Source organism: Alexandromys fortis, unplaced genomic scaffold (assembly GCF_014885135.2).
Source record: "Alexandromys fortis isolate MF-2015 unplaced genomic scaffold, M_Fortis_MF-2015_v1.1 scaffold_65, whole genome shotgun sequence".
Lineage (NCBI taxonomy): Eukaryota > Metazoa > Chordata > Mammalia > Rodentia > Cricetidae > Alexandromys > Alexandromys fortis.
Genome location: NW_026067986.1, coordinates 9,703,162 through 9,728,843, shown reverse-complemented (window position 1 = coordinate 9,728,843; position 25,682 = coordinate 9,703,162). Strand labels below are relative to the sequence as shown.

Here is a 25,682-nt window from a genome sequence, read left to right as displayed (position 1 = left end):
CTTGTTTCTATGTCCTCAGCATAAAACACCCAAGCCTATCTACAGTATTATTTGCACGCCCTTCCATTTTATACAAGTGTTTTATGATAGATATATTTTCACTAAAACTCATATTTGACATTTGTATATATTAATTTGATTATGTAATATTTTATATCATAATACAAGTATTAAAATCTCTCTTGGACCATTATCTAGTAGTACACTATTGAGCAGTCAACTTATATGTCCTTACACAGAATACTATAATGAGAAGTCTTTGTACTTATGGGTGAATTCCTCAAGGGTTAATATTTGCAAGTAAAATCACTTCATATTTATTAATGGCTTTTCTGATGTTAAGATTTTACTTTATTTATGAACTATCTCTACACAGTCATAACTTTAAAAGATAAGAGAGTCAAATCTCGTCAAAGTTTCTAGGCTTGGTCCTTCAATAGAAACTTCAATAGAATTCACCAGCACCTCACTCTAACCTGCAAGGATTTATCATTCAGCCACTGTACGGCTATCTCTCACTAGTAAATCTCATAAACCAGATTATACCTCCACTGGTCACAATGGAAAGCAGGTTTCCATCATCATAAATATTAACAGAGTAATTCAACATCTCAGCTGTGCCAAAAGAGCCGTATTCTTGGGCCTCTTTGTAGTTTCTCAACACAGTACATTTACTCAAGTCTCCGTTTTCATTGGAATCAACACAGGCTCTGTTGAGAAGGAGAAACAGGTATTAAAATTTACCCTTCCGCTCTTGCTCTAAAGATCACACAATGCAGTTTCTCAGTCATCTTCTCACCGCTTACTTCTCCCACCACTCAATTCCAAACCTACATTCCTTCGTTTCAGACTGAGCAGTTAAGCTTATGACAGAAACCTCCAGAATCCAGTGCTAAAACCAGGACACTGATGGTCACAGATGGCATTGAAAACTATCTGGGCAGGTGAGAAATGAAAACTGAAGCTGGGGTGGAGTGTGGACTAGTTTAGGCCGGCTCAGACACAAAGGACAGCCAATTTCAGTGCTGGTGTTGTGACTCCAGCAGCCACCACAGCTTCCTGCTACCAAATGGCTAAAAACTTCAAACTGTAATCACATACAGCTTTAGGAGAACATTTTTTTGTTTTTAATTTTTGAGACAGAGTTATTCAGTAGCTTTTTGGTTCCTGTCCTGGAACTAGCTCTTGTAGACCAGGCTGGCCTCGAACTCACAGAGATCCGCCTGCCTCTGCCTCCCGAGTGCTGGGATTACCGTCCGGCTGAGAACATTTTTTTTTAACAAAACAAAATTTCCACCTTATTTTATGATTCTCTTCCTACCTGCTGCTTACCCATTTTATTACTGTTAAAATTATTTTAAACACATTATTAGTCTGTTTAAATCTATCTAATTAAAATGTCACAAATGTTATATAAAGATCAACCCTTTGTTATTATGTTTGTTTGTGTATGTGTGTGCATTTTAAGAGGGTTTTATTATACAGCCCCAGATGGCCTGACAGGTAGATAAAAACATTTTTAAAAAAGAAGATCCACCAAACACTCGAGATTACCTCCAGGTCTCACCGTCATGCCACACCAGACAGTCATACACAGGGCCGGGATCGCTGTACTTTTTCTCAAAAGAATTAAGTAATTCCACTTGACTTTGCAGCTCTTCCTTGATTAGCTTATTGCCCTATTAATCAGAAAACAGATTAATATTAGACTATTTCTGTGTGTGAGAGAGTTGTATTAACATATGTATGATCAAAGACAGTGTTGAACAGATAGAAAAAAAAAATCACTTCACTTCGGAAAAACATAGTAAGAAAACAATGCTTCTGCAGTGTTGGAGACTGAGTCTAGGGCCTTGAGTATGTAAGGCAAGTGCTCTACCTCAGTCCAGAACTCCACTTTTTATTAAGAAAATGTATATATTCATAATAAAAGAATAAAAAGGGGTAAACACTTCTTTGTGACTTGTTCCGGGGATGGCATAATAAAAGCTTTCCTATGGCACTTATGCATGGGCCGTCCAAATCTGCTGCACTTAGCATACCATGTTCATAATAAATAAAAACAATGCAATGTAATCCCCTAAATCAGTGTCTACCTCTGATTCCATGAAAAACTGTTACATTACTGGGAGACCTGAATTTTAAATTACGTTTTCACTGAATATTTCCACAGGGTGTAGTTCTTTATAAGAATTATTAAACTTCACTGTATTTTATTCTTTAAACAAAAATTGTCACTATTCAAATTATACTATGACGATGGTTAGAACTGTTTAAAATATTATAATTTTGAAAACTATGAGAATAATCTGGGAATACCTATTTTTGTCCCTGAATCTCGGAGTAACACTGAGAAATTAAAAACACTGAGGAGATTGTTCGCATTTTCAATGCTGTGATTCTAAAGTGTAACACCTTTGATAAATAAATATATTTTAGGTTTTCTTCTTAAAGAAAAAGCATAAAAGCAAACAAAAACCCACAAAGACATTATTTTCACTTATAAACTGACTAAAAATGAAGCAGGAGGCTCAATGGTTAAGAGCAGTGTTACGCTTGCAGAGGACCAAGGTTTACTTTCACCCACACAGCGATGCATAACTGTGTAACTTCCATTCCAGACAAATAACTGCCCTCCTCTGGCCTTAGAGAACATCATGTATAGGCAAACACTCATACACACATAAAAATAATAATAAAATTTAAAAAATTAATGGGTATACTTACATGCCTCTGGTGGGAATATAAACAGGCATTATCATTATGATTTACAAAAAGCTATACTCAACAATGTTTTAAATGATATTTTTCTTTTTTGAAGGATTTATTTTGTACCTAGAATACCACCATTCAGGAGGCAGAGACAAGTCACATCTCTGTGAGTTTGAAACCAGCCTGGTCTCAGAGATCCAGAACCGCAAGTTCCAGAACAGCCAAGCTACACTGAGAACCCCTGTCTCGAAAACAAACATCAACAAAAAGACTTATTTCAATTTTACGTCTGAGTGCTTTGGATGCACCACCTGATGCCTGTGGAGGCCAGAATGCACTGGATCTCCTGGAACCAGAGATACAAACTAACTCTGGGTCCTCCTTGAAAGCACCAAGTGTTCTTAACTCTGAGCCATTTCCTTAGCTCCAAAACGACACTATTCTTAACACTCAAAAACCAAAGCCAGTACCAATCTGCAAAATGAACAAACTGTATTACACCCATAAACATAGAATATCACAAAGTGTAATGACCTGTGTGTAATACCTAGGGCACAGCAGATAGCCTAACAATCTCAGCAACAGACTGCATAGAAGCTCTGTATGGCTTCATCATACAAACTTCAAAGAGGAAAATCATTCTACAGTGTTAGAGGACAGGATGATGATGTCTTGGGGAGGACAAATGAGAGAGTGGCTAGGAAGAGGCACAGAGGAATGTCCATGTGTAGCTGGTAAAGATTCATGTCTATGTTTTAAAATATTCATAATATATATGCAAATTGGTACAGCATAAATAATAATGTTAGAACTGGTAACTTTAACCCACTGAGAAAAAACTGTCAAGGAAGGAACCCTATAAATGCAGTCTACTGAATCCTTTAGAGGACTAATATAGGTCTTTGAAACATTAAAATAAAAGTGAGTAGCACCAACTTGGGAAGAGCCATTATTGGCAATATCAAATTCTTCTTGTTTCCTACAAGCTTCTGCAAGCGCAACTCTGTGAACAGGATCCCAGATTTTTTCTTTCCGTTCTTTCTGCAAAGGCAAAAAAATTGATCTCACAATCAGGCAGACAAACTAGTCTGGTAAACAAACCTATATGGTTATGGTTACACCCTGCCAGCAGTTCAGATATTACAAAATTCTGAAACAAAGGCTTACCAAAACCATTTCTAGTGAAGGTAATAAAGAAAATCAATTAATGAAGTTGGTTAGGAGAACAAGTTTATCAAGTCACACAAAATATTTTTATACAGTTATTTCCCAATTTATACCCGCCCTTCTCCACAATGTAGTATGCAACACCAGGAACCCTGTCTAGTACTAGAGTAGAAGACACCCACCCCTGGACCTGTACAAAGTTAGGAAATGCAGAGAGGCAAGGACAAAGTCATGACTAAGGAAAGACTGCAGCTTCACTGGGAAGGGCAGGCGTCCTCAATCATCCCTGTCCAGAATGCCTCACCCTCTTCAATTGGACAGGGTTCCAGGCTTCTGACATCGGTCCTAACCGTTATCCATTCTTCACCACACAGTATCTCCTAACTAAAGTTTTCTAGATAAAAGAATCCTTTCAGTAATCTAGTAAACTGGATTATCTATGAAGAGTCCACTTCAACTTTATGATCTATATTCACATGTCAATTTGTTCCTTATAAAAGCTGACTGAACATAATACACAAATAAAAAGGCCCTGACATCTGTGTGTTTATATTCAATCAAAACTATGTGCATTAAGGTAAATGTTGGCTCATGGATCTGGAAGGAAGAATTTCTGTGATCAGATGCCAGCACCCACATCTGCATCAGGATTACTGTCAATCCTACACCTTGCTTTACAGCTGAAGTACTGGACTCACATCAGCAATCAGTGTCACAGCAGTGTTCGGTAATGGCACTGTGCAACAGAGTAACCCACATTGACCTCTTCAAACATTTGCATCATCACAGAAATTGTCACTTGACAGCAACTCTTTAAAGCAAATTCCTAGCCACACTCAGCTCTTCTTTCTCTAACTACAGACATGTTTTATTTTATTCATGTATGTGTATGCGTGAATTTACGTGAACTGTGTGCATGCTGATGCCCATAAGCCAGCAGAAGGCATCAGATCCCCTAGAACTAGAGTTACAAGTAGTAATAAGACATCTGTGGTTAAGAGCACTGCCTGCTCTTCCAAAGGTCCTGAGTTCAATTCCCAGCAACCACATGGTAATCCTCATAACCAACTGTGATGAGATCTGGTGCCCTCTTGAAGAAGAGACCTGGTCAGTCGTCCTCCTCAGCTCAGACCATGAGACCCAATATGAACAAGTTCAACAAAACCGCCATATACAGGCAGCCATGCATGCTTCAGCATTGCCAGGGCATAAATTCCATTTTTCAAAAATTTCATGGGTCATCTGAGGTGGGTGTTGGGAACTGAGCCTGGGCTCGATGCAAAGACAGTAAGCTAAGCTGTTGTGTGATCTCTCCAGCCCAACGTGTGCCTCTTATACACATACTTCAAAAGCTTTAGATCTGATAAGCAGAACAGTATTAAATGGTGACAAACCAGGAGCAAGAAGACTAGACAACAAGATAAATGGGGCAAATTTTCTTAGAGGACACAAGAACAAGAATAAAGAGATCTACTCTTTAAGAAAGTTCTTAAAAAAATCTCAAGCTCAGTTTATGTCATCTACCCATAAGAACCCCAAAACCTGAGTTCTAGTTTAGTTTTGCTTTATTCTTCCTTAAACTAACTAGCCCGTGCACCCAAGACTAAGAATGACTTTAAGTAAAACACATACTCTTGAACAGTCTTTCAGAGTCCAAGTCCCTAGGAGATTTAAGACCTCATGACATTTACAAGAGCAAAATTTAAATTAAAAAAAAAAAATCCTTTTTCTTCAAGTAGGAATCTAAGCATGTAATATGTGCAAGCAACTGATTGTGGGGGTTTCTCATTACCTGTATTCTTTCCTTGAGAGCCTTTGGATAGAAGTCATATCCATTTTTAATGCCAATATGATATTTTCCTGAAGGATTTGTCCAGCTCGCAGGAATCTGTAGGTAAAACAAATTGCTCATTCACTTCTCAATGCCAATGATACACCACTAATGGGGGGGGTACATTTATTTCCTCTTGTGTGCAAGGAAAATATATCCCATAATCCTAACCTTATGACTGTATTTTGGGGATGGTGATGGGGTCTCGGAAGCAATGTAACACAGTTTCAGAGAGGTTGATAAGCAAGCAAGCACTCCACGGAGAGGGGAAGTGAGGTGGCAGCACTGCAGTTCTAACACACGTGCCGTAGAGAAGCGGCTATGAATGTTTGTGTGGGTGACATCCTCGTGCACGTCATTTACCCTCTTCTCTTCCCAAATCATGGTACATGAAATAGCAGAGCCAAGGTCTTTTGAGGATGCAGGCCCTTTTAGTGCGTGTGTGGGAAAATACCTGCCACCTTAGCATCAGCCTCAAGGCCATCTAACCACAAAAGGGCATTATGAAATGGCAAATGCCAAGATACATCAGCAGTTTCCCTTGAGAATGACTGTTCTCGTGCTCTCTCTGTTGGCTGACAATTTCTGCTTCTCCAAGATGAAGCCTGTCTGTTGTTCTAGACCTTGATTTATATGAAAGCTGGGATCTGCAGTAGGCAGGCAGGCTGCTCCACCACTCATGTCTATCTTCAACAGTGAAGCTGGGGATCATAACTACCTTATGATTCCTAGGAATCATAAAATGCAATGAATATCAAGCAACTTAAAATATCAGAATCTATTCTGATTCATCCTAATTATGAAAAACAGCTGTTAGCTTTGTGCTAAATACGAAGTTGAACTGCCAATGCACATCTGGCTGTCCCATGCGTTTAATCCCACAGCCGGAAGCAAAGGTAGGTAGATCTCTTTGAGTTTGAGGCCTGCCTGGTCTATATAATAAACTCCAGGACAGTCAGTAATACTCAGAGACCCTGTCTCAAAAACAAAAACAAATACAACAAAAAATCCTCACTTGTCTCACTTATAGCCTCTTTCTCCAACTCATTCCCACGATTCATAGCAATTATTTCCTACATAGAAAACTTTTGGGTGAAAATTTCATCATATTAGACATATGAAAACTATTATTCAAGGCCTATGTTTTAACTAACAATTTGAGAGTCAACTGGCTGTATATTAAATCTCATCCATTGTCAGTAAAAACATTCTTCATATTCTTAAAATGCCTTGACATAACAAAAACAGTGACAAAATGTTGCAACAAAGTGCCACTAGCAGGCAACACAAGAGTCCACTGTACATGTACCTCTATAAACTGGTGAGTGACAAGTGAAAATGTTCAAAAGGTCATGAGATGCCAACTAATAAAGAAAAGCAAAACTCAAAAGCTATTCAACATATTTAATCACATTAGTTAGCATATATATAAAAATCAATGAAAATAATCCTGTGGTCAATTTATATTTATCTATAAATAAAACAAAAATTCCACAGGGTCATAGAAGTACATATATCTCAAAAATTAGTATTATCTACCTTCCTTTAAAGGTAGACTAGCTATAAAAATTATATACAAAAAACTCAAAGAGAATAAAAGTCATGCTACATTAACTTAGGCAATTATGGAATGTCATTTTTTCTATTTAAATAGTATACATTTTGAAGTTATGTGTGATATCTTTAGCAAAGAAATATTTAAAACGGTTTAAACTACAGATAGTAATTACAATCATCTTTCTTACAGGTGTGATGTATATGTGTGAGAGTATGCACATGTTGTACATATGAAGTACATGGAGGGCAAAGGTTGATGTAGAATTTCTCTACTGCTCCCCATCCTGTTTTTTGAGACAGGGTCTCTCAGTAATCAGAAGCTAAGACAGCTGGTCACTGAAGTCCAGAGATCCTACTGATTCTACCTTGAAGTGCTGAAGTTCCTGCTGAAGGCTACCACACTGCAATTTTAGATTGGTGCTGGGGATCTGAATTCAGGTCTTCATGCTCAAATAGCAGATACTTCATCTACTGAGCTATCTCTCCAGGTCTCCATGGAGATCAACTTTGTCTCATTTTTTAAAGACAGGATATATTGTTTTGTATGTAAACCCACTTTGCCTGGGACTCAAAATCCCTGTCTGGAGTACATAATCTCATTATTATAAATTATAGTTCATTTCGAAAACTCTTAAAAGAGGTTGCCTAACAAATGGGACATTTTTCTTAATGAAGCAAACAGCACCCTGAGTTGTTTCAGTCTTGCCGGCTTCACAGCACATGCCTATAAAGTCACACACACTTTTTGCTTTGGTTATACTAAATCTAGTCACACTTCTGTATGCCTGTATTAACCTTTTCATAAAAGTTTTCGATTTTTGAGTCTAAATATAGATTATTTTTAAAAGGTTCAACTTCAATGTGGTAAAGTGAGAACAGCATGTATTGAGAACTGAGTCGAGAACGACTGGAAAACCACAGGACAAAGAGAACTAAGAAGTAAGACTTTAAGGTGAGCTAACCTTTGGACTGCTAACACGACACCGTCATAGACAAATTTCACAACCCAGAAAGTCTCTTTCTCCCCTCCACCCGCCATGTCTCACATAAGTTCATGGCTTTCTCTTGGCTCAAATGTCTCCTGTGAGCTTCAGGATAGACAGGACTGCTAACAAACTTTGAAGGTAGCCAAGTTAAAAGAAAGACATGAGAATTACTGGGGAACTAAAGGAATGTTAATGTGTGATGTAGGCATACTAGGTTTTCTTATGAAAAAAATGAGACTCCTCCAACTTCAAACTAAATATTAAAAAAATTCCAGTCAAATTCTCTAAAACAAATAAGAAAAAACACAACTTTCTAGGTATACTGAGAATACTGTCATATTCAGCCATACATTTAATTAATTTTAGAGCTTTGAGTTTTCACTAAGTACATACGTATACGTAAAAACTGAAAATATCAATTTAAAATAGAAAATGGATATATAAAAGAATGCTACAAACTAATAAGAATACAATGCACAGTTCAGTAGCATTAAAATCAAACAAAACAAAAATGAAAAGGGTAAATGAATGTTTAATATTTCATACGAAATCCAAAAGCCCAAATCTGTGAAAAAATGGCTGATCTCATTAAACAAGTGCAAATTAAACTTACAACATGATATACTGAGATTCCCATCCTTTTTAAAGATTTTTTTTTTAAGTTCTGAAAATTCCAAGTATTTGAAGTTAAAAGCTGGCCAGTCACGATGGTGCACACCTATAATCCCAGCACTTGGGATGTGGAGGCAAGAAAATCAGGAGAGTACAAGGCCAGTCAGTCTCAAATAGAAGGTAAAGACATTAGTAATGACCTAGTAAAGCTGTATCTCCATGACTCAGCAATTCTTCTGGCACACATCCTGGAGACATTCTCACACACACACAGGAAATATGCATAATGCTTTCAAAACAACTCCTACTCAACAGTCCCAAACTGCAACAGTTCAATACACAGAGCAAATAGAATGTGCTGTATAGAAATCTTATCATATGGCTTAGCAATGAAACTGAACCCATTATCGCCATATTCAACAACAATAAAGACCAGTTAATCTCAAATCTTGCAAACACCAAGAGCAGATACAGAAATGAGGGCATCCATGAAAAGCTGAAAAGTAGAGGAAACTAAATACTGCATTTTATTTATCTGCACAAACAAAGATTATCACAAAAGTTGAAACAGGTTATGACATGGCAGAAAGAAGTAAAGATTGTAGAGGACTATCATCCGAAAACAACAGCTACCAAAGTATTACCTGTACTTGCTCTTAAACAAGAAGAATGAGGCTCGGATGGCTGTTAATGAGCTATTTGGAAGAAGGAGTAGATAGCAGATATCAAGACAGATGTTTACTTCACTATAACACATGGCTAAGTCAAAGGAACTTATTGTACTACTTTCAGAAAATGGTGTCCTGAAGAGGTAAGGAGAGCCAAGTAACCACGGTACCAGTGACTAATAATTACTCCTTCTTGACACTACAAAACATCTCAGCCAAGTGGTGGTAGTGCCTTTAATCCCAGCACTCAGGAGGCAGAGGCAGGAGGATCTCTACGAGTTCAAGGCCAGCCTGGTATCAGGACAAGCACCAAAGCTACACAGAGAAACCCTGTCTCAAAAAACCAAAAAGAAAAAAAAATTCTCAATACCTCTGTAAGTACATTTTATGCATGGATGGAGAAGGGAAAGATTGGTACACAATCTGTATGAAGAGCAATTGGTTTCCACCATCCTATTCCACAAGCTATCCAAACTTAACCTATCAGTATCTCCCCCTGAGTGGACTAGGAGGCTGGTCAAGAGGTCAACTCCCTGGAGAACGTTCATAGCAAATGAAGCGATAACACACTCTGGAGAACAGTCTTCATGTGAGCAACAGGCAAGACTATCAAGTCTTAATTGCTTTACCTTATTTATTAAGGAATGATATATTACATAAAACTTCTATCTTTGAGCACTAGTGACAATAGTTGTTCATACAGCTTATTGAAGGCTTAGGTTATTATAGTTATCTAAAAATAAGCAACTAAGAATAATTATGTAGGTCTAAATCTGCAGGGCTCACTAGAAGTGTGATCTACTGTCGTAGAGTAAATCAATGTACTTCAAACTAAGTCTGCTTCTTCTAAAAGATTAAATATAGCCGGGCGGTGGTGGCTCACTCCTTTAATCCCAGAACTCAGGAGGCAGAGGCAGGCAGATCTCTGTGAGTTCGAGGCCAGCCTGGTCTACAAGAGCTAGTTCTAGAACAGGCTCCAAAGCTACAGTGAAGTCTTGTCAAAAAAAAAAAAAAAAAGACTAAAAGTAAAAATCATTCTCAATTCTTTTGCCATCCTCTAAATGGATTAACCAGTAACTCATAAATAGCTCTATGCTTGTTTTATATCCATTGTCTCATGCTTAGTTTACACATTCCTTTTTACCAAGAACAAAATAAAGCAAAGCCAGTCTTTTAAGTTGGTAAGTTTTAGGGCCTAAATATTTCTTCATGGTCAGGTTCACTGAAAAAGTGATGAAGGCAAAAAACTATGTAGGTGGTTACTTTCTCTTTTTTTTCTCTTCAAAAGTTAAAACCATTTGTTGACCTCAATTTAAAAAAAAATCCCAATTACAAGTGCTTTACTGAACAAATAACTTCTAAGATGGCCCTCATGACCCACACCTTACAGTATACATGCTGTCAAGAGATACCTCTTCCAGGTGTCTGCTGATTACTGCCTGATTTCCAATGAACAGAATACAATGAAGAGATGGACTATCACTTGTAAAAATCCATGACTTTCACTGTGATTATTCTCTTAGACTCTTGTCCTGAGAGAAGACAGCTGCCATGCTCACTATAAAACAACTCTGTCAAGAGGGCCATGTGGCAAAGAAACAAGGGGTAGTGGTACAGCCTTTAACCCCAGCACTTGGGAGGCAAAACAGGCAGAACTGGGAACAGCCTGGTCTACCTAGAGTTCCAGGACTGCAAAGACGACATAAAGAGACCCTGTCACAAAAAGAACAAAATAAAACAACCAAACAAATAAACCAATTTATGTCCATGGAACAGCCAACTTCCCAACACTCACTAGCTAAGCCTTTAAATGAAACCACAACCATGGTCAACAATTTACAACTTTATGAGAAATTCACAACTATAAGCTGTTGGGAAACTCCACCTGAACCCAATCGTCACATTCCAGACCCCATGCCCGAGAAACCCAAGGGGGAGGCCCCTCCCCCTGAGATGCTCAAGACCACGAGTATAGATAGGTCTTTATATCCAGAAATGACCCATAGTTTCTCCTTCCTTCCAAGACTACCCAGGAGTTGCTTTGCTCAGATTAAAACCTGGTCTTATTAATTCGGTTTGATTTGGCTTATTACTTCTGTGGAGGATATCCAATAGCTGGGGATCCAATACTTACCATAAGCATCCATCAACATGACAACCTATGTTCTTAGAAGACAGTAATGGAACGTCTCCTTATTTTATCCTAAGGGTTTTGGGATAATTCACTTTATAAGTAACAGGAAAATACTACTCTAGTGCCAATTTAAGTTTAAAAATATTAAGATGTTTTGAAGCAACATTACAAATGAAGGAAGAGGGGAAAAGTACCAACAAACTAAAAAACCCATTCAATAAGAAGAGAAATGTTCCAACCTTAAGCACTCTTCCAGAAAGACCAACAATTTCCCCATCTTTTGGCTCTACTTCTGTAGCAGTATTCACATCACCACTTCCTGTGGTATCAATGATGTCAATGATTTTTGGTTTTCCATCAGTTGTAACCTAATAATTGAGACAAAGAAAATGAGTTAGATTTTGTTTTTAAAGAAAGTAATATAAATCCATGTATGTACACACTATATAATATATATATAATTGCCTATGGAATTTTTCATTTATATTAAAAATAATATAATTAAGAGAAAAGTATAGGTGCTGGAGAGATGGCTCAGTGGTTAAGAGCACAGGCTGCTCTTCCAAAGGTCCTGAGTTCAATTCCCAACAACCACATGGTGGCTCACAACCATCTATAGTGAGATCTGGTGCCCTCTTCTGACCTCTAGGCATACATGCAGACAGAATACTGAGAATACTGTATACATAATAAATAAATAAATAAATCTTTAAAAAAAAAGAGAGAAAAGTATAAATAAACACTAAAGAAAAAATTAAGTCATGGAAACAATATACAACCCTTTAATTGATTTCATATATTTCTTTAATATTTGCAATCTTTTGGGTATTGGATAAAGCAGCTGTCAGTACACAAAAATTCTTTATCTTACATATAGCAGGGTGAGGAAGTAGACAAGGAAGATATAAAATACTGAGAAATTAAGCTAAAGACAGGAAATAAGAAGTACTGATTTATCCATTCTAACTTGGTTGGTCAAGGAAGGCCTTGCTGAGGAGGCAACGTGTGAGCAAATATCTGAAGAAAAGTATGCTCTGGGCTGGGTAGGAAACAGTAGCATTTTATTACTCAATGTTGAACCAGTACTTCAAATTTCGTAAATCCCAAGTTCAAAGGTTAAACATCCCCATATTTGTTTCGCTCCCAATGTTGTCCTTCTAAGTATCACCCTCCACCAGTTGCCCAAGCCATGAACACAGACCTTTCTGACTATCGCATTTATGTCTTGCACCACAGCTATCAGGAAGTACTTCCTCTACAATGGAATGCAAATCCATTTTTCTACTTTTTATCACCTCTTCCTTTCGGAATGTACACATCAGCCTCTTAAATTGAGTTGAAACTCATTCTTTATGGAGGTCCTGTAACTTAATGTGTGGAATCACACACACACACACACACACACACACAAACATGGCAACAGTAAAAGGATACTGGGTGTGCGACAACCAAAACTTAATTCAACTAAATATGTGGCAGCACTTAGGCCAGCTGAATTGTATGGGCACTGCGGTTTTGGTGTTGAATATTCAACATGCATACTTTTACTGTGCAGGCCATCATACTACAAATCTCATTGAACACTTGGTTGAAACACCCAAGGCTCTGTTCTATGAACTGCTGTATTTTTACTGCATGAAATCTTCTACTCTCAGAGAAACCTAATGGCTTAATTCCAGAAATCACAGCTTTTCATATTTTCTCTCCACCACTCCTCGGCATGTAAATATCAAATTAGTTTATCTTTAAATTGGGCTGTGTTAAACAAGCTTATTCATCTCATTGAGTATGTGCATTTGCTTTTAGTAAATGCTTTTATATGCAACCAAATTTTTTAAATAATTTTTAAAAAGATTTATTTCACTTATGTGTTTGCCTAAATAGATGTATATGCACCACATGTGTGCCTGGTGCCCTCAGAGGGCAGAAGAGGATGATAGATGCTCAGAACTGGAGTCAAATGTTGTGAGCTTGGGAACTGAATTCACTTGCAAAGACGCAGGAATAGTGTAATCACTGAGCCATATCTCCAGCTCCTAAAATAAACTTCTTTATGACTTATCAGTAAATGCTTGATTTGTATACTTATTTTATTTGCCTATATACCTGGGGTTGTGTAAAAGTTCACAGGAAGAGAGAGGTCGGTTATGAGTGAAAAACACTGAAGACCCTTACATAAGCCATGTTCTTAATGCACTCCTTCCACAGTGGGCCCCTATGCACTGTGCAGACAGACTGTATTTTATTACTCCTCTCCCTCCAGATTCATAGTGCACTCAGAACACATGATGCTCTGTGGCACTACTTCCCATACAATGTTGACCATTTCTGCCTCGATTGTTTCACAAAACCCTCTTCCTTAGACTCTTTCTCTCTCCAGCTGTATAAGAGCACTCGACTGTGCATTTCAGTTTTCTAGTAAGTTATTGCCCTTCAGAAACCTTCCCAGATGACTCTTTCGTGTTCCCCACCCTCAACTTCATACTGCACACTGTTCACCTCGTGGGACACAGCCCAGCTTTCCACAACACACGAGGCGACTTCTCATCAGTGTCTCCTGTTAGAGTACACACTCCACCGAGACAGGTGGTCTCTCCATTCAAGTTGCAAACAGACACCCAACAACAACAGTGATGGCTGGGTAGTAACATTTTTTATGACTTAATGATCCAACTTAGCATCGGCTCTAATAACTTAGTTAAGATATGTTTCTTTACTAGCCATAAATTTTCATGTGATCCACAACACTACTGCTACAGGAAACTGTAGTAGAACATTTTTACAGACGAATAATTGATAAGGTTTGTTGGAGCTAGTTTTGCAAAACCAAGTCATTGTGTTCAATATATACTTATGGAGCATGCCTATACTTAAAGAAACTCAATACTAATTTTTATAGTAAATGATCTAATATATACTTCTACCAACGGTATTCAAGAATCTTACTACCATCCTTAACCTCATCCTCACCAGTATCTGTTAGTTTCTTAATGATAGAAATTCTGCCTTGGTTAAGCTGGAATCTCAATATAGCATTGACTTTGTTGCCCTGATGGCTAATGATGCTAAAGTTTTCATATATTTATTGGATGTTGTATTTTTTTAAATCAAATCTCATTTATTTTGTGTGTAAGGGTTTCTGTGTTGAGTACAAACATGCCACAGGAAGTCAGATGGCAATGTCTAGGAGTTGGTTCTCTCTTTCCACCATACAGGGACACGGCAACTCAACCCAAGTTGTCAGGACTGGCAGCAGGCACCTTTAGCACGGAGCCACCTCACAAGCCCTTCCTACTTCTTCTAAGAGCTAATTCACTTTCCCATTTATTATTGTCTGTTGAGATACACACGTATAAAAATGCCATAAGGAAACCCACCATTTTGTACAATGAACATATACACTAGTTAAAACTCTATTAGTGTGTGTGTGTATACACACACACGTATATATTCTCTTGCGCGCTCTCTCCCTCTCACACACACATACACACATCAACAGGAATTAGGCATGAAAACACAAGGTCTGTAAAAAAGAGAAAGAAAGAAGAAAATAACAAATGTCAAGAATGTAACAAGCACAAAGTCTTCAGACTTTTCTTCTACCTGGAAAACTCATAAATCTTTAGGACTAGGGTTGTGGCCATTACTATTAAATCATTTGACTATCATGAATCTTTTCCCCAACACAAAGTATTTCCTCTATAGTATATGCAAAGTTTTGTATTTACCATATACTCAAAGAAGCAGTGACTCTTAGAGAAAACAAGGCGCATTTTTTCTTGATAGGGCCAAGCAGGTACAGCTGTGGATCACATGCAGTACTTTGTCATGCTGCCTTGGAAAAGTGTGAAGTTCCAAAGGGCCTGTCACACTTAGGGTTTTTGTTTTGTTTTGTTTGAACAGCAATCTATAAGCTTTCTTGGATATTTATACTAGAAGAAGGCTGATAACCAGAAAGTTCAATCAATATGACAATTTAGAAAAAAAAAAAAAGTCACAATGAAAATCATGATCAAACTAGTAAAACAAAATCTCATTATCAGTATGTGAGAAGAGAAAAAGCCAAAGAGATTTAGTGATTTGTTTACCATGTATGATTTCTGTTACGTTTTACGTATAAGTGCTCGTGGTCTCTCTCTGTCTCTCACCCCCCCCAAACACACAGAGACAGACAGATAGAGAAGAGAAAAAGGGAGAGAGGAGCAGACAAATATACAAAATACACATTTTTGTTCACTCTATTGGAGATTTTCTAGGAGACAAAAGAATTTGGGGCTGAAAAAAATATAAAGGCAAACTCATATGAGAATTTTGCAGTAGACTAGTAACAGAGGAAATATGCAGTCCGTCTTTAAGGAAGGAGAGGTGCGTGGTCAAGGGCTGGCAAGCCTGGAAAATGGAATAATGGGGAAAGTCACAGTAATAACCTTGAGGGGGAGACTGGGAAACATTTCCTGGATACTAACTAAATAAAAAGAAATCGCCTACCATTTCCCCCTAAATGTCAGGAATACAAGTTGCTCATTTCTCCACTGTAGCTATTATAGAGCAGAAAATGGTATGGGCAGGAGCCATTCACTAACCATTTGTAAAGACCAGAACAAGAGGCGAAAGGCTTGCTAACCTTCAAAAACAAACGTTCACTAAACAAAGAAAAAATAGTATTTACTTGAAATTTCAACAGAAGAAATTGAAAATGTACATTTAAGTATGTGATTACTACTCAGTAGCTTTTATTCCGAGAGCATGATCAATTTATAAGGATTCCTGCTTTTAGATAGCTTATTATCAGTTGAGATAACAAAGGAGTAGAGATAATAATCCAAGACAGTAAGAGTTTAAGGAAGTAGTCAAGAAATGCCCTGAGAACACAAAGCTCAGCTCGCAGAAACTAAACCCAAGTAAATGACAGTCACTAAGACTAAAATAAAACCAATTATATATGTTGGGTTACTTATTAATATTTTAGTGAATGAGCACACTAAAAATACTTTATTTGAGCCGGGTGGTAGTGGCACACACCTTTAATTCCAGCACTTGGGTGGCAGAGGCAAGCAGATCTCTGTGAGTTTGAGACCAGCCTGGTGTACAGGACAGCCAGAGCTATTACACAGAGAAACCCTGTATCAATTATTTATCATTAATACCAAACATACAAAAAACTTTCATGGAGTTATTTGTATTTATTTATCTCAAATTGTTTTTTTCTAAGAGGACAGTTCCCTATTATGCATGCACGTCTTTTTCAACAAAATGCTTATTATTACTAGCAGATTTGATACCAAATAAATTTGATATACGCTTTCCAAGAATTGTAACCAGGAAAAATGTAAGCACTATTAGGAACACTTACAACTTGAGAAGAGAACAAAAGGGAGAAAAACGAAAATCACTGTTAGCCGGAAGTTACCGGCCTTACTCACGTCTACAGCCACAGACCTTAGCAGTAGAGCTAAATACCTGGCAAAAGCTGAAGGAAATCAGTAATGTCTTAAAGGGTGAAGCAGGAGTTTGCAGGTGACTATAGGAAGCTTTTGGGCAAATTAAGGACCACAGGCAAAGGCAAGCATTAGGACCTGCAACATCTAGGTGCCTAGAAGAGATGGAAATCAAACGTTCAAGAGGGAAGCACGGAATGAAAGGTGGTGCTGAGGCTACGCCCAAAGGTCAAAGTTGGGGGGGGGGGGGGGAAAGGCTTGCAATAGAATTTTTGGAGATTTACTCAAAAGCAAACTGACTTGGTTTTGAACAAATACATGATTCTAGGATTGCTTCTGGTGGATAAGTTTGGGAAAGTGAAGATAGATCAGTGGAGAGCTAACGGTGGCATCTACAATTGCTTTTGTAGACGGCCTCGACCAAGTTTTATCTTGTCATGAAACACATCCACAATCTCTGTCTTCCCACCGTCCTACCGCTCAATCTTTGAAACACCCACAGCTTCCAGGACTTTATTTAATGGCACAGTGGGTACCAACCAGGTGCCTGAATGCTTTCTAAGGGAACATTTCGTCATCAACGGAAGGATTACTCTCCTCAATCTGTTGGCACACCCGGCCCTGCCCTCTACTCTGAAGACACCCAGAAGAAAAAGGACTTGGCCTACGGAAGTTAACGAAGGAGGAGACAACTGGCTCTGTCCCTCAAAGTTCTCATTTTTGTCTCGAGTCCTTTACTGAGATCCCATTTGGCATCCCAAATGGCCAGGTCAGCCCCCTCTTCTATTCTTTTTTTTTTTTAATTTCTATTTTCTTTCTTACCTTGATGATGTATACACACAGCTACAAAATTAATTCATCAGGTAAGGAAACAACTGAAGTCACTCATGTGCTAAGCTCCTTGCTGAATTAAAAAAAAAGCCGATCATATTTAGAATCTGAGCATTAATGCTTGATGATCTTATATTCTCATCTGGTTTTAATATTTTATTGAGTATTTATGTTGTATGTAAATATCCAACATTATTTTCTCTTCAGATAATCTGTAAGTATAGACCTATCATAAACTCCTCCCATTAGACATTTATTGTTATTTAGGACTTTAAGATAGTATTTAAAACTTTTCTTCAGCACTTTATTGATTTTCTCAATTGTCAAGTAATTCTACAGGGTAAAAATCGTTCCTTTACAGAAACAAAATACTTTGATAAACAGAGCTGGTAATCCCACAAATGCCCACTGAGCAGGTCGACTCCAAAACCGCCTGACCTCTAACAAAAGATCCAGCCAGCCACTTACCCTGGCTGTTCTCCCACGCACCCTACAACAAGCAAGCACACACTGCTGTGTAATGGGCAGTGTTTCCACTGTGTGCCAAACCCTCTATGTGGCAATGCCGTCACCAGGCCTTAGCAATTACCATTCATAAAAGAACAACGGTGGTCACCTGGAGGGAACTCATTACCTGAGCTTCTAAATCAGGGGCTCGGTCAGACAGGACCACCACCAGATGTGCTCCAGAGAAAGGAAGAAGCAACAAACCCTCCGGATCAGGACTCCCCAGAGATCCATGGAGTGGTCACACAGGCTTCCTTCCCATCCCTTGCACAATGATGGGGGGGGGGGGAACCATGGTCTAGGAATAAAGTACTAAGCATTCCTCCTTTGTTAGGAAGAAGTTAATATATTATCTATGCAATCTAATCATCTATCTGATAGATATACAGACACAGGACCGAAAAGGAGGCAATAAGTTAGTCAGGGAAGATATTCAACAACGGCTGGAAAAGTACTTATTAGTAGGTTTTAGCAAAAGGTTAGTTTACTTTAAAAACAGAATGCATTTTAATCAGAGGCATTGTTTTAACATCAACTTTCTGTAAGGTCCCTCCCCTAAAGACTTCTAACTTGCAGAAAGGAAAATAAAGTCATTTAAGGAAATCCTAGCTAAAGTATATTTTTTTTTATATTCTGAGGCGTTTAAAAAGTCTATTTTCTTAAGGCCTGAAAAGTTCGCCCCTAACAATTTGTTGTGCCTTATGTAAAAGTCTAACCCAGATTTCAAATACACAGCAGATAACTTAAAAATACCAAAGTCTCAGAAGAAACCATTCCGGAAGCGGACCGAGTCGTCTTCTGGGAACCCCGCTTTGCTGGTCTTGCCAAAACCAATCTGTAACCACATCCCTAACTGCTGCCCCATCAGTATCACCCCCCCCCCCACTCCCCGCACTCCCAAGGTTAAAAACTGTAAAATCCTGGCTCGGTGAGACCGGGCGAGGACCCTGACGAGGTGTGGGGCCTTGCTCGCCCGGATGACCAGCAGGGCTTCCCCGCGGCCCCCGATCCCGATCAGCCACGCCGACCACGCCGCTTTTGTGTGGAGCAGGAACAGGGTCCTGCGGTGGCCCGGAGCTGTCCGGCCCCGTCCTCCGGCTCGGCCCTTCCGGTCCCGGGCCCTCGGCGCCGCCTCACCTGCATGCCCGGCGCCCCGGGATCGACCCCCGTGTCCAGGACGGCGATGAGCACCCCGCGCCCGTCATACTCCGGGTAGCGGCACAGGAAGGAGGCGGCCCCGGTCTCCTTCTTCGGCAGAAGACCGTGGAAAGGGAAGGGCTCCTCGGTCGCGGCGGTGGCCATGGACGCGGTCTAGAGGACGGGCGAGGAAAAGGCAAACCGCCAGGCTGCTCGCGGACCAGCGGCGCGGGGACAGCCGGCGAGGCGGGCCCGAGGCGGGGAGGGGGCGGGGCCGTGCCTCCGGGACCCAATCGCGTGCGGGCAGAGCGGCAGAGCCAATGACGTGTCGCCACGTCAGCTAACGGCGCCGCTGAGAGGCGCTACGTAGGCGTGTAGCTGGGCTGCGGCGCAGGGGTGGAGTCTGAACGCTTCCGGCTGGAGCCCGGAGAGCCCGGGGCTCGGCGTCCGAGCTGTCACTGGCTGGGAGACGCCGTCGGAAGAACGGGCCGCCCGCCCTAGCAGCGGGATCCCCGCCGGTTGCTTCGGGCTCGGAGGCCTCGGATTGAGCGGTGCGGGCTCTGTGGCTGCTGCTTTCTGGGGGGGGGGGGGGGGGGGGGGGGGGGGGGGGGGGGGGGGGGGGGGGGGGGGGTTAAGGTGGATGGATGGAGTGGGGAGAGGCAGCGCCTTAGTCAACAGGAAGAGGTTTGTCGGCGATTCTGTCGCCAGTGATCTTGAAACAAAGCACGGGACCCAAATGGGCCCCTCTTGTCTTCGGGGCCTGCTCTTGGCCTCCGGGATTCCTGAAAAATTTCTGCCTGCTTTTCTGCATCGACGTTCCTGTTTTCTCCTTCAGGTTCAGCGCTGTCCTTAAACCATAGTGCTTTTTTTTCCCCCCATTAAGATATCCAGTGAGGGTGACCAGCTTCTGCGTTCTGTGGTTTCTGAATGAGCTGGCTGTGCCTATACCTACCAGGATAATCTTAATTGCCCCACTGACAATCTTGTAAAACCCTCTCACAGCTATTAAATACAATTTATGACAACCCAATTGTTGTTGACAGCTTCACATGCAAATAATTATGTATGTGCTTTGTTTTGCATCAAATAACAAGAGTCGGCGTCAAGGCTAATAAATAAAGTCTTAAAAAAAAAATAAAGCCTACCGGGAGAAGATGAGCAAGGAAGTCACGACCGCGAGGGGTTCGTCCACCCACTGAGACGGTATGACTGATCTAATGGAAGCTCACCAAGGCCAGCTGGACTGGGACTGATGGAGCATGTGGTCAAACCGGACTCTGAATGTGGCTGACAATGAGGGCTGACTGAGGAGCCAATGATAATGGCACTGGGATTTGATTCTACTGCATGTACCGGCTTTTTGGGAGCCTAGACTATTTGAATGCAAAGCTTCCTAGACCTGGATGGAGGCGGGGAGGGCCTTGGAGCTCCCACAGGGCAGGGAACCCTGACTTCTCTTAGGACTGGAGACGGAGAGGAAGGGTGAGTGGGAGGGAAATGGGAGGGGGAGAGGAGGTGGAAATTTTGAATGGTATTATTTATAAAGCAAAAAAATAAAAATAAAAAAATAAAGCCTAGCCTGGTCTACAAGAGCTAGTTCCAGGACAGGCTCCAAAGCTACAGAGAAATCCTGTCTCGAAAAACTAATAAATAAATAAATAAATATAAAGCCTACCGTGATTTCTAAATCAGAAAGCAAGTGCAAGTGACATTTGAATATATCTAAACCACACAGATAACAAAACAGCAGTATGTAGTTGTTAACTACTTTCATAATTAAAAAGAAACAATTTCAAAGAGGAAAATAATCTTTTTCCTATGCAATCACGGGCCCTTTGCATTTCTGTGGACTCCAGCGCAAGAGACAGATGCATGGAATACCTTATATGTCACTTTTCAAACCACAGTCCTCCCAGTGACTCCTCGAACTTTGCTCTGGTGTCGGCAGCAGTTCCTGCTGATTGCCTTCATTGTTCATTCTATAAGGCCCGGAGAGTTTGCTCTTGCTGGTGAGGGAAAGGCAGCAAGGTCAATGTTATCTTCATTCCCAACCATGATTCAGTACCTTTAGGACAGAATTGGAAAGCACTTAAGTATTTGAACAGCAGAGGAAAGAGAATGACAAACTCTCCAGGGGCTTTCAGTCCTGAGCATGCAGCAGTGGCAGAAGGAACTGATGTGCAGCTTCACGGGAGCCTTGGCCACCACTTCATTTCATATAGAGGAAGTGACTGGAGGCCCCGGGTTACAAAACAACTCTCTGCTGAAATTAAGTTGTCTTCATGGTCTGCCTGCAGTACTATCTAGCCTACTGTGTTGTGCCCACCAACCAGAGNAAGAAGATCTGGGAGTACAACTACTCCCATTTTGTTGAACCAACCACCCATGACAAATGTCATCTTTGGCTATAACCTTTGCATAAATTGGAGATAAGAGGGATATAATGAAATGTTGAAAATTAAGTACAAAACACCCCAGAGAGCACTACATGCTGTTGTTATCCTGACCATCCCCCAGCACTTGATCCACATAGGAGACCTTGAGTATGTTTGAAAGACTAACATTTATTTATGTAATGTGGTCCCTGGTTGTGACACCTACAATCCTTGCTCGTAGAAGGTAGAAACAAAAGGATTTTGAACTGGAGTCCAGTCTGGGCTATACAACCAGACTCTGTCTCACACACAAAAAAAAAAACTTATTATTGTTGTAAATTTTTTTCTATGGTACAGAATATTGGAGTTCCGTTTTTAAATGTTAAAGTATTTCAGTTTGTTCATTCTGTATGCTTCCAAGGCTACTACCCCTGTAGGTAATAAAAGACAATATTCAGGTTACATGGCTCCCCCATTTAAAAAATGGAAGACCCGGTCATGAAATAGGAGGTGCAGAGGAGAAGAGACATGCCCTTCCATCATAGGCACGTTTTTTCAGGAAGTTAAGTTTAGAAATTGTTCCAGATGTGAAACATCTGGAAATCGTGCTAAAACAGCCTGTGGCGCTGTAATATAGCTGGAAGCCCTCTATTTTATGTAGAGCTGAAGCCACTTTAACTCAACTCAAAACCTATTATTTATCCGTAGTATTGCACATTTATACACACGTTTACATTTTTTTCTTCCTTTGGTGCAATGGCATTCCTAGATAGAGGGGTTTTTGTTTGTTTGTTTGTTTGTTTGGTGTTGAGTTAGTTTGTGCTACTTGACAACCTGAACATTGGATAGAGAAAGGAAATAAGTAGAGAATATTTTGGGTGAGGAGAAACAATGAAAATACCGGTAAACAAAATAAGACTTAAGATGTGAGAGGAGGAAGAGAAGGCTGTGCCAAGGAGGTCATTAAACCAAAGCATCTATCTTGCTGTGTGAGGTTAAGTAAGAGACTGGATGCCCAGCAATTCCCAGGGAGGATTGTTTCAAGCAGGAAGTGCTGAGTCAGATGTATTGTGCTTTCTCCCAACCCCTGCCCACATGACAATGCAAGCTCATTGCACCACAGTATTTCTGCACCTTATGATTTACAGAACATTTCATAACCAGATTCCCTCAAAGAGGTAGAGACTAAGCACTTAACACCCCCTGGCCCTCCAGGCTTTGAAGTCGCCCACCTTTGCTGCAAATCCACACCTCCCTGTGGATGGCTCACAGCCCAGGACTGATTGCAGTAGAGATCTCAAGGGAACTGGTTCCTGGGAGATGAGGGATTTCTTTGACGCTCCAAAGTCTTTGTCAAGTATTCCTCAGTGAGTATGATGATCTAGGATACAACAGCTCAACCTTCTTTCCCGCTGGACTCAAAGTCACGTGTACAGCATAGGCTGATGCCTCTGCCAGAGGTGTGGATGTGATTTTAGACTACATAACACTTCACTTCACTCAGGAGAATCTTGCTTACTTGAGTGATGGAAAAGAAACACGGGAGAAAGCTGCAGCTTGGGGGAAGTGGGCTGTGGAAGACGCTTTACCCGTCAAATTTTGTGTGAGCCACAAGCTGAGAAATACAGAAGGGTATAGTCTTCTCATAAGACTGCACGCAGAAGAATATGTATGTATTCACTGTAACTAATGGCATAGATGTTTCTCAGTTTCCCTGGCTGTTGCCGTGATAAAACATCCTGGCAACAGCAATTTGGGGAAAGAAGGGGTTGTCTCACAGTTTCAGGTAATAGTCCAGAACTGTTAGGAAAACAAGGCAGCTGAAATTTAAAGCCTCTGGTCATGTCACATCCACAGTCAAGAATGAGGAAGACATGCACGCATGATTGCCAGTGTCAGCTCAGTCTCCCCATTGTATTCAGTCCAGGGTCTAGCCCTAGGGAATGGTGCCACCCATAGTAGGCTGCTTTTTCCCATATCAACTAATGTGATCAAGACAATCCCGTGACCTAACCTTATCTAGGAAATTTCTCACTGAGATTTTGCCCTGTCAGGTGATTCTAGATTGTGTCAAAGTGATAATTAAAACTAACCATGAAAAACTATAGAAAAAAAATACATCAAGCAGGTAACTAAGATGATATTCTTATGAGCTTCAATCATCTTTATAAAAATTGGAATGTGATTTTTCTATGACTAAATACAGTCTTTAGTGTCTAATTTTGTTTTCAATTTTTTGCAATATTTTAAGTTTTGTGGCAATTCTACATCATGCATGTACTAGTAAGATTTCTCTAGAAGAACAGAACTAATAGAATGAATCTATCTATCATTCTATCTTTCTTTCTCTTTCTTTCTTTTTCTTTCTTCTTTCTTTCTTTCTTTCTTCTTTCTTTCTTTCTTTCTTTAGAAAGGGTTTATTATATTGGCTTACAGGCTGTAGTCCAGCTAGTCCAACAATGGCTTTCTACCAACAGAGGACTCCAGATTTGCTCCGTCCCTGAGACGGGATTTCAGTATACACTGGAATCACCAAGAAGTTAATTTTTAATGCCAATGAAGGAATGAACTTACCAGCAAGGTAAGAGCAAGCATCCAAAGAGAGCAAGCTTCTTTCTATGCCCTTTATATAGGCTGCCAGGAGAAGGTGTGGCCCAGATTAAACGTATCTTCCTACCTCAAAAGATCCATCTTAAAAATGAGACTTCCCATTTATAACGGTTTAATTAAGGAAAAAAAATGCCTCAAAGGTGTACCCAACCACTTGGGTTTTAATTATTTCCAAATGTAGTCAAGATGACAACCGAGAATAGCAACCACAATGCAACTAATCACTCAGTGCGCTTTCTTCCCTATCGTTTATGACTAGAAATTAAACTCAAGATTACAGCTCTGATTTGTATCACCAAAAGTAACAGGTAGTCGTTTGAAGCAAATATTTTCTTTTAAATGTGTCACTTCTTTAATTTGGTTGGATTTTAAGACACAGGTTCTGTTATTTTTAGATGTGAAATGACATTGTGGTCATCTGAAAAGCCTTCTGTTTATGTGTTGCTTTCATTGGTTAATTAATAAAGAAACTGCTTGGCCTGATAGGGTAGAACTTAGGTAGACAGAGAAGACAGAACTGAATTTTGGGAGAAAGAAAGCAGAGGGAGAGAGAGAGACAGAGAGAGAGACAGAGAGAGAGTCGCCATGGAGACGCCAGGTCAGACATGCTAAATCTTTCCTAGTAAGCCACAATCTCGTGGTGATACACAGATTAATAGAAATGGGTTAAATCAAGATGAGAGAGTTAGCCAATAAGAGGCTAGAGCTAATGGCCAAGCAGTGTTTTAATTAATACAGTTTCTGTGTGATTATTTCTGGTGTAAGCTAGCTGGGTGGCTGGAACAAAGGGGCCCCACTCCCTAAACAAAAGCCCTTATGCAAATACATAATAAAAATATTTATGAACCAAATGATGTATCTAGGATTTGTTCCAAAATCTTAATGGTGGAGGCATTGGTGAGATATGGATAGTTTCCACCAAAGGCTGTTGGTCTGCAATGTAGTTAATGGGCACTGGTCTTTGTGTTTGAGTGTTCAGAGTTCTCTATTATAAAAAGGTATTCAGCTTGGCTGTTAAACTCATTGGACAGAACTCTGTCCTTGCTGTGGGTCTTGTGCTGTCTGACAGTGTGGACCTCTTAGTGCTATCTCAAAGGGCCGTCTTTATCTCCTTTTC

At 40.1% G+C, this 25,682-nt stretch overlaps 1 protein-coding gene and 1 long non-coding RNA gene across 4 annotated transcripts in view; one reads left to right on the top strand and one right to left on the bottom strand.

Moving 5' to 3' along the window:
• Tpp2 (tripeptidyl peptidase 2) overlaps positions 1 to 19,821 on the bottom strand; it is a 61,101-nt gene extending 41,280 nt beyond the window's left edge. For 2 of the 3 annotated variants that reach the window (XM_050159207.1, XM_050159208.1), the window contains exons 1-6: positions 19,581 to 19,819; positions 11,907 to 12,035; positions 5,672 to 5,767; positions 3,649 to 3,753; positions 1,555 to 1,679; positions 547 to 710 (exon numbers count right to left, since the gene is read on the bottom strand). In XM_050159207.1, coding sequence (XP_050015164.1) covers positions 547 to 710; positions 1,555 to 1,679; positions 3,649 to 3,753; positions 5,672 to 5,767; positions 11,907 to 12,035; positions 19,581 to 19,745 — 784 coding nt within the window. In that variant the 5' untranslated portion in view covers positions 19,746 to 19,819. Of the gene's footprint in view, positions 1 to 546; positions 711 to 1,554; positions 1,680 to 3,648; positions 3,754 to 5,671; positions 5,768 to 11,906; positions 12,036 to 19,580 lie in introns of all 3 variants that reach the window. The other variant, XM_050159209.1, reaches the window with a different exon arrangement.
• Positions 19,822 to 19,984: 163 nt separating this feature from the next.
• Positions 19,985 to 21,248, top strand: LOC126511832 (uncharacterized). Its single transcript, XR_007594788.1, has 2 exons — positions 19,985 to 20,131; positions 20,675 to 21,248. It is a non-coding gene; the product is annotated as an uncharacterized lncRNA (long non-coding RNA).
• The last annotated feature ends 4,434 nt before the right edge of the window (positions 21,249 to 25,682 follow it).